This window comes from Podarcis vaucheri (assembly GCF_965113315.1).
Source record: "Podarcis vaucheri genome assembly, chromosome: 8".
Lineage (NCBI taxonomy): Eukaryota > Metazoa > Chordata > Lepidosauria > Squamata > Lacertidae > Podarcis > Podarcis vaucheri.
In genome coordinates this window covers 95116543-95133842 of record NC_138766.1, presented here as the reverse complement: position 1 = coordinate 95133842, position 17300 = coordinate 95116543, and the positions used below count along the sequence as shown (strand labels likewise).

General features: G+C 59.0%; 1 protein-coding gene across 5 annotated transcripts in view; it reads right to left on the bottom strand.

Annotated features, from left to right (window-relative positions):
- PLEC (plectin) overlaps nucleotides 1–15741 on the bottom strand; it is a 118469-nt gene extending 102728 nt beyond the window's left edge. For 3 of the 5 annotated variants that reach the window (XM_082235369.1, XM_082235371.1, XM_082235367.1), the window contains exons 1-4: nucleotides 15579–15741; nucleotides 13629–13669; nucleotides 12981–13088; nucleotides 4407–4608 (exon numbers count right to left, since the gene is read on the bottom strand). In XM_082235369.1, coding sequence (XP_082091495.1) covers nucleotides 4407–4608; nucleotides 12981–13088; nucleotides 13629–13669; nucleotides 15579–15726 — 499 coding nt within the window. In that variant the 5' untranslated portion in view covers nucleotides 15727–15741. Of the gene's footprint in view, nucleotides 1–4406; nucleotides 4609–8027; nucleotides 8151–10302; nucleotides 10438–12980; nucleotides 13089–13628; nucleotides 13670–15578 lie in introns of those variants that run through there. The other 2 variants (XM_082235372.1, XM_082235365.1) reach the window with 2 other exon arrangements.
- Nucleotides 15742–17300: the final 1559 nt, after the last annotated feature.

The following is a 17300-nucleotide window of genomic DNA, read 5'->3' as shown; positions in this document are numbered from 1 at the left end:
GGGAGGAAAAACAAGTGCGGCACATGAAAAGCGAAGCCCCAGCAGACAGGCTCCCTCCGCGCTGGTTTGGAAGGTGTGCGTGGCTCTGCCGGATAAGCCCTGGCTTTGCGGCTGGCTCCCCTCACGTAGGTGGCAAAGACTGGTTGGACAGCTTTCATGTTTACAGAATCGTAGCTAAGCTTTGTGCAAAAGCTTATTGTGGCCCAGAAACATACCTGGAGCCAGGTGAGGAGGACAGAAACCAGTTAAGGTGCAGAAGGGAAGTTCCCTGCTCTTAACAAGCTGAACTTGGACAAAGTTGGCAGGCTGGTCTGTGGCCGAGTTTGGTGGAGGGGCCGCACTCTGGCTCCCCTGCTCAGAATGGGCCACACTATCAGAAAGAAAATTTAATCATGCCACACTGATTTTTCTTTTTCCTGATAAGCAATACATTGTAAAACAAAACAAAACAACTCCTGGCACTGCTCGATTTATAACACAGAACACAACTGCTTTATAATATGACTAAGGGACATCTAGGGACGCGGGTGGCGCTGTGGGTTAAACCACAGAGCCTAGGGCTTGCCGATCAAAAGGTCGGCGGTTCAAATCCCCGCAACGGGGTGAGCTCCCCTTGCTCGGTCCCTGCTCCTGCCAACCTAGCAGTTCGAAAGCACATCAGAGTGCAAGTAGATCAATAGGTACCGCTCTGGCAGGAAGGTAAACGGCATTTCTGTGCGCTGCTCTGGTTTGCCAGAAGCGGCTTAGTCCTGCTGGCCACATGACCCGGAAGCTCCCTCGGCCAGTAAAGCGAGATGAGCACCGCAATCCCAGAGCCATCCACGACTGGACCTAATGGTCAGGGGTCCCTTTACCTTTAAGGGACATCCAGGAAATATAAAACAATGCAGCTACATAAGAACATGAATTGTTCCCAAATACAATATTGGTTGTTCTTGAATCTTCCTGCCACACTCGCCCTCCTCTCCTGCCACACCCTTGGAGAACCACTGGTCCAGAAGAGTTTGGATTTGATATCCCACCTTTCACTCCCTTTAAGGAGTCTCAAAGTGGCTAACATTCTCCTTTCCCTTCCTGCCCCACAACAAACACCCTGTGAGGTGAGTGGGGCTGAGAGACTTCAGAAAAGTGTGACTGGCCCAAGGTCACCCAGCAGCTGCATGTGGAGGAGCGGGGAAGCGAACCCGGTTCACCAGATTACGAGTCCACCGCTCTTAACCACTGCACCACACTGGCTCATCACAGGTGCATCAGAATCCCAGACGGTGGAATCTCCCGCCTGAGGGAGACATACCCCTTTCAGTCACATAATAAACAAGCCTCTGGAGGGTACCAGTTTGGGGAGAACTCATCTGGCCTTCAGCCATGCAGGTTTTATTTGCTTGCATGCAACAACTGTCCGCCCAGTCCAAGGGGTCTAACCATCCAGTCACAAAATGATAAAACACCACAATGTTGTTTGTTTGTCTTGTAAAGCCCCAGCAAACAATAAAAAGCAGCAGACCTGTGATCCCTGCATTGCAGGGGTTGGACTAGATGACCCTTGGGGTCCCCTCCAATGGCTCCAGGACTTATTCTCCAACAGCAGCAAAAGGCAAAAATGCCAGATCCCTTTGCCTGCCCCTATGTGCCCCCCTTCTCTCCCGAGGGCAGCATAAGATGGGCTTCTTCTTGCCTTATGGAGGGGCTTCCACTGAAGAGGCCCTGCTGTCCCCCTTGCACTCATTCACCCACTGCCCCTCAATGGACAGGACCTCTGATGTGGACCACAGCGCATGGGAAGCGGCAGAGAGGAAAAAGCGGTCCTTAGGCTGCCCATTAGGTCCCAGTCTGCTAACGGGAAGAACCAGCACCTTCCGTTGAGCCCCAAAAGAAGCAGGGAATCAACAAAGAATGAACTGGATCTTCAAATAGGATCAGCTGTTTTCCAGCAAATGTGTGGCTGCGGCATTGGGACCTTTTTGCAGTTTCCAGAGGTGTTCAAGGGCTGCCCCACGGAGAGCAGATGACAGGAGTCTAGTCTGAAAGTACTTGATGCAGTATAACACCTGCTTGGGGTGTGTGTGTGTGTAGCAAGATCAGTTCATGTGGCCTGTCCTGCTCCCAGCTTTTCAGACTGGACTTCCTAGCAGAGAAAGATAAGGGGCCAGGCTTACTGGGGGTGGTGGGGGGAGCAGGATGCTGCCATGGCCTGGCCTGCAAACTGAGCTGGGACCCCTCTGTCGCTTGGCGCTGGGCTCCTTCCATGACCCTGACAAGGGCCTCAAGTGAGCGGGGGTTGTCGCCAAATAAGCTTTACTCAGAGTAGTCTCACTGAAATGAACAAACATGACTAATCTCAATAGGTCTGCTCTGAGCAAAGCTTCCCTAGGAGGCCAGGCTCAACTGATGGCCTCTGGGATGCTTTATTGCCTGTGAGATCCCAGCCCAGGTCCCGAATAATGCTCTGCTAATGAGATTTCATCCTCAGCCAGGCAGACGAGCTTCCTGCATTTCAGGCCCAGGAGGAAACGAGAGGGAGGAATATCACGCACCCCCACCTGTCCTGCCCCCCCCCCACTTGCATTCACTAGGGTGGCTGTTAGGCGGTAATTTTCTGAAGCACCAAAATTTTTGGTATACAAAAAGCTTATTTATACAGTGAGTGTTTTCTCCTAACTTCAGAAGAATGGAGGCGGCTTGAAAGAGAAAGGAGATTCGGGGCTCTCCCCCCCCCACTGCCCCCCCCCTGCTCCCTGCAGCTGCAGCAGCACCCTGAGCTGGGGAGTTGGGACTGTGAGGAGGAAGGTCTTTCCCCCTTGCAGGGGGGCTGCTGCTGCCCCCACTGCCCTTGCCAGGGGGGTCAGAGCAGCAAGGAGAGCAGGGAGGCCCCCCCCATTTCTGACCATAACTGGCCTGCGGGCTTCCTGGCCCCCAGCACACCTCCCCCCCCCAAGGCAGAAGGCAGCTCCCCCTGGGCCAGAGGATGATAATTCCACAAAATAAGCAGACCGTGGGGAGGACAGTTAAACGCTGCAACTGCAACTGTTGATGACACAGCGAATGCAAAAAATAACGGCTCATCAGAAATGTCCCAACTCAGTTGTAGCAGAAGCTGTTAAGGAGGAGGAAACGGGCAGCAGGTTAAGAGGCACTTTTGGGAAATCTCTGGGTTCCTTGCCAAAATCTCCAGAGCAAACCTAGCAGTCACAGGTTGAGAGGGCAGAACCATCCCTCCCCCCACCTATCTGTTTTTATTTATTAAACTTCCTCATATATATTTCCAGGCAATGTCCAATCGGCAATAAAAGCAACTCAAAATCAGCAGGAGAAACGCAATGCAATGTGGCCTCCCGCCGTCCTTCTCTCGATTCAAGGTCACCCATCAAGGCAATCAAGGCTGACTCAGTTCCAACCCTGATCTCAACCCAGATCAAAATGAGTCAAGGGGGTCAGTTTCCCCCACAAATATCTGTGTTTGTGCCCCATGACCATCTCAAGTGCTCTGCCCCCAAAGGGGGTATTTGCAACAGGGTGGGGGTTGCTAAGACCATCAGGCGCAGGGTGGGTTTCCTCCAAGGAGGGGCCACCCTACCACCTCCTTCGGGGCAACAGGCCCCCCACCCCCCTCAACACGGAAAGGCTCATCAACCCTAGTGATCTAAATCGATATATGAGAATATGCAGGAATGGTGGGAAAATTAAAGGGAAGGGAAGATGTTGAATATTTTTGTTAAAAGAAAAATATTGATGGTGGAAATATATTTTTGAAAGCGAATGTGATTTTGGAAATGGTAATAGTGAAAAATGTAAATAAAATTTACAAAAAGAAAGAGAGGGTCTCCAACCCGTGACCCTCCATCCCACCCAGCAGCAACCAGGCCAGCTTCCATCAGCCAGGAAGGGCAGCGGTCAAGAGGGCACCTCGCTGGGCACAGACTCACAAGCACCCTCTCAAGGGTGGCAAAAACGGACCCCACAAACTGTGTCTGGATGGAGCAACGGAAACCTCACCAGGAGCTGCATCAAACATGGCGTCCGTTTCCCTAAGGAGGCAAACAACTTTGGCCCCCAAGTGCCCCTGAGCAAGACCCCCAGGCTCCCTCCACCAACGTGGATCTCAACTGCCTACAGACCATCCTAGAGAGCTCAAGAGACGTGACGCAAGCCCCCGACACAACACTCAGCCCAGACTCAGCTGCACAGGAGACCCCAAAGCACCTCTGGCAAGTGGCCCCCAGAGGGACCCCCGGGTGCACAACAACACAGCGCCACAACACAGCGCAAGGAGGGGCAGGGCCAGGGATGGTGGCTCACAGAAGCTCCTGGTGCCCTCGCCAAGGTCAACTCAGGAGAGCCCCTCACCCTCCGGGCCCCAATCCAGCAAGACCCCCTGATCTGGGCCTCCCAGCCTCAGCCCCCTCTACCTGCAATGCGGATGACCGCTCTCTCCGCAGGGTCCAGGACCGTCCCGTTGCCGGACGACGCCTTGGTCCTCTTGGTGCGCTGGTGCTTGGGGAGGTTCCAGGGCAGGGTGTCCCCCGGACTAGGAGAGCCCCCGCTGCTGCCGCTGGAGCTCTCCTCCGCCATCTTCGGCTTCTCCTTCCGGCGGGAAGAAGACATCACCTCCTGCAAGGCGGGGAGGAGCAGGGTCAGAGATGAAGAGACAGGGAGCAGCCTGGCCCCACCCTGGACCCCCACTCTGCAGGACGGGCGGGGTCCACGTGGCCAGAGCAAAGCAGCTTGTCCTGCAGGGAGGGCCTAGGAGCCCCCACTCCACCCTCCTTGCAGGGTGCAGACAATGGCAAGGAGGGAGCAGAGCCCATCCCACCCTCTGAGCCAGGCAGCTCGAGCCAGCCAGCCAAGCCGCATCCTGCAGCAGGGAGGGGAGCAAAGTCCTCATCCCAAGGGGGTCACTTGGCAACCTGGCGGGAGGGAGGGGGAATTCCTGGCCAGCCTCAGACGCCTCCATCCAAAGACCCTCAGTGCGAGCCAAGCCCTCAGCCTCAACTCCCTGCTGCCTGTCCTGGCTCCCGGTGGGGCTGCTCAGGGGGAGCTCCCAGAAGGACAGCTAACACCATCCTGCCCCACCACTTGGGGGTCAGGATCCTCCAGGATAATCCTGGCACTCACCCAGAATCCCCCTGGCCTGAGAAGACATGCGACACCAGAGGGCCAATCCTGTGCCATGACCAGCTATGAAAGCTCTGCTTTTGGGGGGGCGATATAGACACTCCACCCCCAGGCCCCCCCAAGCAGCTGGCCTTCAGTACTCGAGGGGAAGCTGGGGGGGGTCTGCATTCCTGGTGGGGTTCCAGGTTAGGGGGAAGTGCTTGGGGGTGGGGGGCGGGAGGGAGAAGCACTTGCCCCAAACAGCCCCTTGGGGACTATGAAGATTCAGAGCTGAGCCACCCATGGCACTAACCACTGAACGACACTGACAAAGGTTGAGGAAGTCCTGCCAAGGCCCGGTCTGCCGCACCCCCAGCCCCCAGCCTTGAGGAGTTCTGTGCTGCAATTCCTGGGGCTCACCTGGGCACGGTGGGGGCCAGGAGCAAAAGCCCCCCCACAGAATGCCTCAGCACAACAGCAGTGGAGGGAGGTGGACCCCCATCGTTTTTCAAACGGTTCTTTATGACCCTCCTAACTAGAGGCAAAAGTTGCTCCAGGGCCAGAGATTGTCTCCTGAAACATCCCCAGGTCTCTTAAGCAAGCCAGCCAAGCCACACTTTCCGGAAGAGGAGGGGAGAAAGGCAGACCTTTTTGCACCCTTCCTCACCAGGAAGAGAAATGAGAATTAGCCAGGCTCCAGGCCTTAAACAAACCCTTTCCCCTCCCCAGTCTTTCCTCCCTATCGCAGAAGAGAGATAAAAGTGAAACCACAAGTCTCTCTGTAGAAACCGAGAACTCATGGAGCTCCAAGGAAGAGGAGCCTGGGGAGAGGCGTGGCCTAGGAAAGAAAGCAGCGTGAGGGTAAACTGTGGAACTCCCTGCCACAGGAGGCAGCCATAGCCACCAACCCAGATGCCTTAAGAGAGGGCACGTCTATGGAGGGGGGGGGCTATCCCTGGCTCCCAGCCAGGAGGGAGGCTCTGCCTCCGAACCCCACTGCTGGGAAGGGCAGCTCAGCAGAGGAGGCTTGTGAGCTTCTTCCCGTCTGGGCATCTGAGCTGCCCTGGGAGAACAGGGTGCTGGGCTCCGTGGGCCCCTGGCCTCATCCAGCACAGGAAGCCCTCTCTCTTTCCCAACCCAAGAGGCTCTTGTGGCCTCAAGCAAAGCAGCTGAGGTGCAAGCCCACCCAAGACCCCACGCCCCTTACGCACATGCACACACACAACCCCTCTGCACATAGACACTGGCACCCAGGCACTGACAGGCACTCTCCCCCTCCAGAGCGCTCCCATGTGCATCCTTCCCCTGGCACACCCACCCATTCCCTGGTACAGGCTGGCCCGCGGGTGTGTGCGTGTCTATGGTCCTGCCATAGACAGCCCCTGGACGACCCAAACTTTGGCTGCTGCAGGAGCACCACCAGAGCTAGGAGCCCAGCCCCACCTGCCTCTCCCCTCAGCAGGCCCCACTTCCTCCATGCTGACTCACCCCCTGCTCTGGGGAAGGGGGCACACAGCTCCCAGAGTCTCTGGAGGAGACTCTGCCACCAGCCGGGTCCCATTTTGGCCCAATGAAGGGGCACAGGCAGGACCAGGCGGGCAGAGAGATGGGCAGAGCCCCCTGGCTCAAGGACAGCTCTTCCAGGTCAGGGGAGGGAAAAGACACCCCCAGTTGTGGCCTGACTCTGTGCCCAAGGGAGCTCCTTCTGTCCCCAGGAGCCCAAGAGGCTCCCCCCCATGTCCTGGTGGGGAGAGGGGGAGGCAGGAAGACCTGGAGCCCCCCCCATTCCAGGGAAAGCGTGGCTAAGCAAGGCCAGCCCTCTGGACCCTGTGAGGCTCTGCTGCCTGCCTTCATTTCAGCAGCCAGTTCCAGGCCCCTGAGACCCTCCTCCTCCCCCCCCCAGCACAGACTGCAGCCCCCTCTCAGGTGCACCCCCTCCGCCCCCAACTGCCTCTTGCACTGGGGAGCCTGACGTCAGGCTGCCTCTGCCAGGAAGTGTGTGTGGGGGGGGGGGTGATTTAGCATCCTCCAGGGCGGCTGGGGGCTGAAGTGACAGTGCCAGCTCTGCCTCTACTTGGCACTTCGTGGTTGCCATGGACACAGCTTCCTGGGCACCAATAGGAAGCTGGCAGGGGGGCACAAGCCCAGGTGAAATCAGGAGGCGCCCCACCCCCTGCCCCCCACCCCCCTCCTGCACAGGGGCTTCCCTGGGCCGCAAAGGCCTCTCTCCCCAAAGGGCTCCGCAAACTGGCCCCTTTCTGGCCTTTCCCCTGGGGATCCCCCAGCCCCACTCACGCTTTCTCTGGGTCGCAAGACGCTGCACGCTGCCCTAGAGAAGGACTGGAGGAAGGGAGGAAGGCGGCTGTGAGCAGGAGCTCCGGATCCCAGCAGGACTGCTTGGCCTCAGGGCCAGGAACCAGCCCGGCAGGCCAGAGGCCGGGCCCAGCTCCCCTAACCGGTTCCCGCCCCTGGGGGGGGCCTGGCTTCTCCACCCTCTTCTCCCCACCCCCCAACACCAGCACCCCCTGAGGCCTGGGAGGAAACCGCAGGGAGGGGGTGGGTGTCCAGGGAGCCCGTGCCCCACAGCAGCACCCTCCCCCTGCCCAAGGGGCTCTGCCTGGAGAATGCACAGTGCCCCATGGCTTCCCCTTTGCTTTGCCCACACAGCAGGGCCCGGAGTCTGCAGGGGGCGCCCAGCTCTGCCCCACTCTGCTCCCTGGCCAGGCCAGGCCAGCAGAGGACACAGACCGGCTCCCCACGACACCCACAGACAGGGCACAGGGGAAGCAGCAGCAGCAGAAGCAGAAGCCGGCCAGGGGAGGGGAGCACCGTCCTGGCATCCCTCGGCCCCTGAGCCTGGCACTCTCCTGCCGCATCTTAGGAAGGAAGGAGGGCAGGCGGGCAAGCCGGCAGACCCCCCACGCCCGACCACTCACCGTCTCCGGGTGCGCGGGTGCGTCCTGCCCCTCTCCTGCCCACGAAGCATGTCTGCCTACCTTGCCAAGGCAGCCAGGGGAGCCGGCCGGGCATGGGCAGGGAGCAGCGGGCAGGCGGCAGGCGGCATGGGGAAGGGGCGACCCTGGCGGGGCTCAGCGCCTGGCAGGCGTCCCGCGGAGCCCGGCAGCAGCGCCGGCAGCGATGATAAGTCGGGCCGGCCGTAGCAACATGCAGCCGTTTCTTGCAGCGCAGGCTCCGCCTCCCGCTCTGCAGGCTGGGTGCGCGCCTGGGTGTGTGTGTGTGTGTGTGTGCATGCGTGTGCGCGTGTGCGTGCGAGTGTCTATCTCGCCTCCGCACCCGCCCAGCGCCGAGCGGCCGGGCCGGCTGAATTATTAACCAGGGCACAGGCTGGCAGCAGAACAGAGCCCATTCAGACCCGGACAATGGACGGAGCCCATCCGCTGCCAGCCTCACAAACACAGAGCGCCTGGCAGCCGGACCCACGCCGGGGCCTGCCAAGCAGGGGGGCACAGCGCGCCCTCCCTCCTCGCCTGCCCACCCCGAGGCAACTATCCTGCCCCCAGGGTCCCTGGCCTGCCGGCAGGGGGGGGGGCGCTGGGCGAGCCCCGCAGGCCTCCCCACTGGGACCCCCATCTCCCCCCGGGGGGGCAGACAAGGAATTCTGCATCTCTGCCAGGCAAGGGCACCTCTCTGACCTCGGCTGGCCTGACCCACAAGCACGGGATATCCGGGGCCTCTGAACACACAAACCCGGGCAAGGTCGCCTTCAGCGGAAAAACAAAAGGAATAAATAGAGCTCGCACTTGGAGCCCCCCCTTTCCCCCTCCCCCTTCAGCCCCTGCTCAGCCCGCCTGAGGATGTGGTTAAAGGAAAGTAACGGCAGCCCTGAGGGGGGGCCACGGAAAATAAAAGGAAGTTGGGGGGTCGCGCACCCCTCTTCCCCTGCCCTTGGGGAGCCCCACTCAGATCACACCACGCGGCTTCATTTGCACCCCAACCACCGCCCCCCGACCTTCCTGCAGTCCAATTCCTGGTTCCCCTTTTGCCTGCCCTCCCCCTGTGGGGCTGGGGGCAGAGGACCCCCACCCTAGCTGCCATGCCCCGCTCCGAAGAGAGAAGCCCCGGCCTCGCCCCACACAAACACACCCCACTGCTGCCCCCACATCTCCCGCTCGCCTTCCGCCAGGCGGAGACTGCAGGCAGCTGGGAGCCCCACCCTCGCTCCCCACAAGCCCGAGGAAACGCCGCGCCCCACCCAGGAGGAGCTCGGGCGAAGCCGAGAAGGCGCCGCTGCTCTCTGCCCCCCAGCAATGCCCAAAAGGGAGCCGAGCTTCTCCTCCATCGCGAAGCTTCGGCCGCTTGGAGAGACCGTCCGCTCGACCCTGTTCTTCGTGGGTAACATGGGGAGATTTGGGGGGGGGTGACACTTGTCTTTTCCTAAGCCCGATTCACCCCCCGAGACACAATGTGCCACGTAGGCCGGGGAGCGGGGCTCTCTGCAAAGTGGCCCCTTCCCTTCTCGGTGGAGGGGGTGCCCAAAACGAAAGGAAGCCCCCCATGGGAGTCACCTAGGGCAAGAAGGACCCGATCCTCCAGGCGCAGGACCCCCTCCCAGGGCAGCTACAGACCCCCAGCCCCTGGCTCCCCAGGGCTGTTAAGAGCCGCGCAACAGTCAGGCATCCAACTGGTGCAGCCTCCAAAAGCCAGGAGACACACTGGTGGGGAAACAGCTGCTTAGGGCCTGCCTGTCACACCCCAGCTAAAAGTTCAGGAGCCCAAACCCCCCCAGTAAGAAATAAAAGTGGCGGAAGAGGCTGCGAGGTCTTGGGCCTCTGCTTGTGAGCTGCTGCTCCAGGCTGTGCTATGGTCCTTCGCGGGCACTCCACAAGCAGGTGGCAGGGAGTCCCGCAGGCCGTAACAGCAAGCCCTGAAGCCTAGAGGTGGGCAGAGGTCTTGGAAGCAGGCACTTTATCCTAGTCCCGCCTGGAGATGCCACGGGGGGGGGGGGTTGAACCTGGGTCGTCCTGCATGCCAAGCCGACGCTCTGCCACTCAGCTAGCTACTTCCCTCCCCTTATTTGTGGCCCTTATATGAGCTGGTAAAGCCCAGAGGCAGGCAGAGGGCCTGCTTCTGATGCAAAAGGGCCCCATGCAGACAGGCAAGAGCTGGCCCTGGGAGCAGAGGAGCCCACTCCTTGGAAGAAGGTGGCACCCACAGCTCCCCCCCACCCACAGCCCCCATTGCGCTACCTACAGGCCTCCTGAAGCAGCAGCAGCAGCAGCAGGAAGAGAACGCCAGGCAGCAGCGGCGGGTGAAGGTCGGCTGCATGTGAGCCCCCAGGATGGAGCCAGGGCCCCCAGGTGGCACTTCGTGGGCAGCGTGGGTCTTGCCGAACGCAGCAAGCGGCCCAGGCTTAAATGGCAGGGGCAGCGGGGGCGGAGGAGGAGCAGAGGAAAGGCCTCTTCCTGCCCCCCCCCCCGCGTGGTGCCTTGTTGATCTGGCACAGAGAACAAGGCCAGGCTGTCCGGAGCCACAGCAGCCCCACCCAAGGCCCCGGGGCAGGAGGCGCTCAGCAAGGCGGACATTGCTTCATAGAACCAGAGAAGGGTAGAGCTGGACGGGACCCCTGGCGGTCATCTAGTCCAACCCCCTGCAAGGCAGGAATCGCAAGGGAAGCATCCCTGACGGATGGCCACCCAAACTCTGCTTAAAAGGAGGTTCCCCAGAGCAGGGGAACGGCAGGCAGAAGGTCCCAGGTTCAGTCCCCAACAGCCTCTCACCTACATAGTTGGGGTTGGACTAGATGACCCTCAGGTCCCTTCCACCTCCGGTTCTGTGATTCTCTTCTCTCCGAGTCGGGCTGGGAATGTCCCCTGCCTAAGACCCCAGAGAGCCATTTCTGCAGCAGACTAAACTGAGCAAGGCGGACCAGTGGCAGCTGTCAGGCCCCCTGCCTGAAATCCTGGACTAGACAGACCAGCGACCTGACTCTGTATAAGGCACCTTCTTCCTACGCTCCAGGGACAGAGACGGAGAAGGGCTGTTGGGAAATGGCAGCGCCCACAGACAAGTCCCTGAAAGGATGAGTCCTGGGCAGGCGTCATCCTGCGGCACTCACTGCCACTAGGCGGCTCCAGGGACTCAGCTACATTAGTAAAGAAACAACAATTCGGATGCGCTATAAACATGAAACACCAGATGGCGCCAGAGAGCAGGACATTTTTTTATACCTGTTTTTATATAGGGTTTTGTTGTTATAACCATCTAATTTCTGACTTATTTATAGTGGGGGTTTCCCCCTGTGTGTAGATCCACGTCAGGAACTGTGCACATTGACCTATAGAGTTTCACAACTGGCCAAACAGCCCCAGCCCAGAGGAAGGGGTCAAGGTGTTCAGGCTCCGCTGCCAAACCCCCATGGCTTGCGCATGGGACAATTGTGGCGGGTCCCCCAGGAGAGACTCCTTAGGGAGCTGGCAGCATCTGTGCTCACCATCAGCCCCACTCATAACAAGCCTCTTGCATGCCTGTCTCTCAGAGGCAAGAGCGAGGTAGAAAAAGGAGCCTTTGCAGGATCTGGGCCTCTTGGGTCCCCTCTTCTCCACCCTGGGTCCTCAACATGGCGCAGGTGGGCACCTGGCGCCTTCAAACATCCTTCTTGGCATCTGCCAAGCCACTCTGTCCCTTCCAGGTGTTGTTTTTTTTATTATTATTATTACAGAAGGTGGCTTTCGGATTCTTCACATTTATTTGTTTGGTTAGGGGGAGTTGCCTGCTTCGTTTGTTTGCTTTGAGTTGAGTTTTATTCGTTAGACAATATTAGGAGACATTTTGCCTGTTGTGCTTTTCTGGAGGGGAATTCTGAGCACCAGATTCTCTTCTTTGAAATGAGAATTTAGCAGAATCTGTGACATTTGCATAGCTTTCCAAATATATCCAGAAAATTTTGGGGACACCTCTGGTTTGCTCTGGTGCCCAGTTCTGCCCCCCCCCCCTTGGCCTCTTGCCTCTCCCTTGTAAACTCCCTGGGAGAAACAGGGGGGGCCTCCCTCTCCCTTGGCACAGGTTGGAAAAGTGCTGCATGCATCCTTCACCCTCCGGCTATTGATTGATTGATTGATTGATTGATTGCATTTGTTTATTTCGCCCAGAAGCTCAAGGTGGCATATACATGGTTCTCCCCCTCCTCACTGAATCTGCACAACAACAACAACCCTGTGAAGTAGAGCAAGCCGAGAGGCAGTGACTGGTCCAGGGTGGGCTTCGTGGCTGAGTGGGGAGGACTTGAACCCAGGTCTCTCCCAACCCAACATGCCAACCATCGCACCACCACTGGCTCTCAAACAGGGTTTTGGAAGGGCTCATCCTGCAAGCCTCCCCATACCAGACGCCTCATCTTCAGAGCTTGAATATTTTGCAAGAGGAAGGCCAGCGGGAGAGGCCTTTGGGGTCAGAGCCCAGGGTCTTCTGCCCCTGGGCTACCTTTGCAACCCAAACCTTTGCATCCCAAATGTTCAAAGCGGTTTGCAAATAACATTCAGCAATAAGTAACATATCCACCCACAATAAGCCCTTGAACTGGATCAACGTAAAACACACCTCTTCCTTCTCCTTCTGGGAGTCGAGGAGGAAGGAAGCTGAGCAGAATTCCTCCACCTGACCCCTGAGGGCCCACAGCTCCCAGGTGCCCCCCCCCGGGGCCTGGCCTGTGGCGAAAGGATCCGGCCAGGAGAAGCCCCTCGGGAGTTCATGGTGGCAGCAGCAGCAGCAGAGGCTCCTCAGAGTAACCAACCAGCACCTCCCATGCCAGGTGCAAGGCAGGTGGCACAGGGGGTGAGGGGCAGCTGGGCTGAGCCTGAGCAGCAGGTGCAAAGCGGGGAGAGGCACCCTCTGGGCTTCCACCTAGCCGGGCACACCCTGATCGTCCTCACCTGCTGCTTTGTTGCTGCCAGGGGCGCAGAGTCCGGCCCAGAGGGTGCTGCCTGCTCCTTCCTCTGACTGGGTGGCGGCTTTCCCTTGGCACTCTTCTTCCGGCGCTTCTGGAGGTGGCAGACAAAAAGAGGGTGGTCTGGGGACCTGCAAGCAGCCCTGAGACGCAGGCGCACCCCCTGCCCTCCAGTGCCCCCAGGGGGCAGAGGCCGGAAGGGGCGCAGGGTGGCTGCGTGCCAGCCGGCCGTGGACGTCTCTCTCTTCCCTCTCCTCCTCCTCCTTCCGCAACCAAGAGCCTTCTGTTCTCGCTGGCATGGTGAGGAGGCGAAGTGAGTGCCCTTGTCAAGTGCCCAGACAATGGGGGCCTTGAGGGCTCCCTGCCTGCCCCCTATCACGTGCAGGAGGACCCTCCCCTGCCCCCCCGCCTGGGGCCCCCACAGCAGGGCAGCCGCAGGCTCTGAGATGCTTCAGGGAAGGTTTGGGGTGGCAGGGAAAAGGAGAGGCCACTAGCCAACAGGGCCAGTGTTATGCTTATGACCCTGTCCATCTGGCTGGGTAAGGTGTGGGCAAAGCCTGGGGTCAGGGCAGCCCCAGCCGGGAGCTCTAGGGTGGGCTGGGGGAGCGCAAAGCAGACCCAGGCCTGGACTCACCTCGGAGGTTGTCTGGGACTTGCTTCCTCCCAGCTGCTGACCTGGGGGGAGAGAGTGGGGGGCAGAGAGTTAGGCCAGCAGTGGAGAGAAAAGAGAACTGCCCCACTCCAAGCCAGAGGGCAGGATGGAAACCAGAGCCGGCTGGATCAGGCCCGTGTCCCAGCAAGCCCAGCATCCTGTTCCCACAGTGGCTGTGCAGTTGCCCATTATGGGAAGCGGGGCAAGCAGGATTGGAACCCAGACCCCGCCGTTTCCAGCCACTGAGATTCAGAAGCAACGCTTCCTCCAGATGTGAAGAAAGAGGAGGGGGCTCAGGACTGGCACCCCTTTCAGGCGGGCCTTTTCTTGGCTCCTTGTCTTGGCTTGGTGGCTGTTGCCCTGCGCCCAGTTCCCAGGAGGCCCAAATAGCAGACACAGAAAAAGGAGAGGGACAAGGTGCTGCCTGATTATCCACCGGACAAAGCAGCCTGCGGAACAGAAGGCCACAGGAAATCAGCTGCCACCTCAGGAAGGCCTCAGAAATGGGGCCAAGGCGGTTGCTCTTCTGGATTCTGCTCCAGAATGCTTTCTCCGAAACCGACTCAACCTCGTTTGCTCCTGTGCTTCACCATAAAGCACCCCAGACATCTTTAATAAAGGGCAGTAGAAATTGCCTAGAGGGCCCATCTTGTCGGCCTCCTGTTCCCACAGCGGCCAACAGGCAGCGGGGGATGGTGGCACCGTCCATATGGGTGGGGGCTCAGCCCCTGCCCCGAAATATTGAGGGGACTGAAGCCCCTTCTGCCCCCTATCACCGGCACCCCGCTAGTAGCCTTCAATAGCCCTCTCCTCCATGAATTTGTCTCATAATTCTTTAGCGCACCGTTAAACTATGGAACTCACTCCCACTTGAGCGCTTGTGCTTGAATCCTGCTTGCATCGGTGAGAACAGGAGGCTGGACAAGATGGGACATTGGCCTGATCCAGCCGGCTCTTGTGATGTTCTTACGGGTCCAGAGGGCCATTCCCCACGACCCCAAGGTCTCGCCCCCTTCAGAGCCCGTGAGAGTATTTGAATTCTCACGTGCCTCACTTTACGCTCTCTTGCATGGACTCACATTTGCCGTTTGGATGGCTATTCTGGCTCTGTGTTGCTCTGCATCAACATCGAGTTTTGACCTTGGATGAACTAACCCCAAATTCCTTCCAAATTGCGATGTTGGGGGGGGGGCAGGAGGCAGAGAGGAACTAAGACAAGCCCTTCTGCATCCGGGCCAGAGGTCCATTGGGCGCAGCCTCGGGTTCCCACAGGGGCCGCTTCTGCCTCTCGCTCGTCAGAAATCATCTTAAACCGGCTGCATGCTTTAAGCCAGCAAATAATGGGAATAATAATAATAATAATAATAATAATAATAATAATAATAAGCCACAGCCCTTATTTTCCTGAAGGAGAGACACTGGCAAAAGGTCAAAGGAGGGAGAAGATCGCTGCATTAGCTGGGGCATTATGGGAGGGCAGCGTGGTCCAGTGAGGTGAGCCACTGAAAAGTTGTGGCTAAAGACATGTCTGTGAAATGGGCGCAGCAGCGATGCTACATCCAAGCCCTTTGGAGTCAGGAGGGACTGGAGGAGAACCTTGCTCACAGGAACTGCCTTGCAGGGCAAAGGAAGGGCAGAGGGAGTGTGCCCCATATTGCTCACCCCCCAGTTCACTTGGAAGGGAGATAAATAAATGCCTCGCATCCAAGTATTATGATAAATAACACTCCCTCCAAAGCTGCAACAGACACCCCAAGAAATGGGCTCCAGGCCCCGCAGCCCTCTGCCGCCTGCTGCCCCCCTGCAAGTGAGAGGAGGGGGTCAGGCCCAGAGCATCTCCCTCCCTCCTGCAGCCCCTTGGAAGGGCTCCCCTGCCTGGCCAGGATGCCCTGCATGCCCACGGGGGGCTGGATGGGCAGCCCCGGCACCTACCTGCCCAGAGGCTGGGGGGCTGGCGTCCCCGCAGGGAGCAGAGCAGGAAGAGAGCCCAGACTCCCAGGGAGCCCAGCACCAGGGAAGCCACCCAGGCCACGCGCAGCCAGGCAGGATCGCTCAGTGCCCACGGGCTCAGGGAGGCCATACTCAGCCGCCGTGCCACGCCAGCCGCTGCCTTTGGGGCGAGAGGGAGGGAGGGAGGAAGGAAGGAGGGTGTGCCGGCAGCAGCAGCGGCGGCCCCGTTAACCCTCGACGGCCTGTCCGCGGCCCAGATGGGTTCCAGATGTGCGCAGCCCCGTCCGCTGCCTCCCTCCCCACAGCTGGGCCGCTCCTGGTGAGTCAGACGGGCAGGGCGGGCTCTTAACCCTCAGTGGGAACACAGGCCCTGCCAGGGCTGACGGAGCCAGAGGAGTCCAGAGGGGGCACAGAGGACCCCCTTCTCCTCCCCACAGCCCTGGAAGTGGGCGACACCAGCTTCAGGGCTTTGGGCTGTCAATCAAAGGGCTTTCTAGGGCGAGGAAAGCAGGTCCAGACCTGGCTCATGTACAAGCGTGGCTTGTTGCCCCCCTTGCCTAGTTGTCCCAATGCCCCCCTCCCCCAGCAGGGGGCTCTGCCAGGAAGGGCCTGGGAGTGTCAGAGCCCCCTCCGGGGCAAGACCTTCAGCTCCAGCTGAGAGCCAAGGAGGCATTGTGTGCTCCTTTTGAGGTGGAGAGGCCACCTTTCCGGGATGCTTGAGTTGCGGTTCCTGCACAGCCGCGGGTTGGGCTAGATGACCCCTGGGGTGCCTCCCAGCTCTACAGTTCTGTGATTCTATGATTTATTCTGCTCGTCGTCCTCCTCCCCCCTTTCCTTTCAGCTGCCTCTAGATTCAGCTTTTTAAACTCAAGCAAGATGTATTTTTGGAAACGAAGGGTGGGCTGACTCATGTTGCCTCTGACGCTCCGTTCTGCCTTCACCCAGAAAGAGGGGCAGCCCCAGTCCCCACGGAGGCCCCTGTGGCTCCCCCGGCTGGGGTCCCGGAGGCAGGAGGGGCTGGGCCCCCCCCCCAGGGAAGGGCAGCCTTTGCCACATGGCATCATGCACACACGACATCAGAAGAGGGTGCTGGATCAGGCCAAGTCGGCCTCCTGTCCTCCCAGTGGCCAGCCAGAAGCCCCAGCGGGAACTCGTGCGCAGGATCCGATCACAAGAGCAGCCGCAGCTGGGATTCAGAAGCAGGGCTGCCTCCAGATGTGGAAGCGGAGCAGAGCCTTCAGGGCCCCCCCCCCCATGACAGGAGACGGTGGCCTTTGGGGATCAGCACAGCCTCTCTGCAGAGAGAGAAACAGCCTGCCAAGGGAAACGCTCAGCTCAAGTTCCCCCTTCTGGACATTTCTGCATGCAGGATTTGCCCCCTGCCTTTGGAGGGCTGCCTTTGGAGGGCTCCAACTTGCCAGTGCAAACTGGGCCCCTTGATTCTGCAGCACACCTATTATTATTATTATTATTATTATTATTATTATTATTATTATTATTATCTTGTTCCCCACCCAGCCTCTCTGAACAGGTTATATCTATTTGCTTCACAAGGAGCCCGGGGGCCCCAAAGGGGGCCCAGAAGAAAACGTTAGGGTTAGGGAAGTTTTTAACGTTTGAAGTTTTATTCTGTTTTTAGTCCTCTGTTGGGAGGTGTCCAGAGTGGCTGGGGAAACCCAGCCAGATGGGCGGGGTACAAATAAA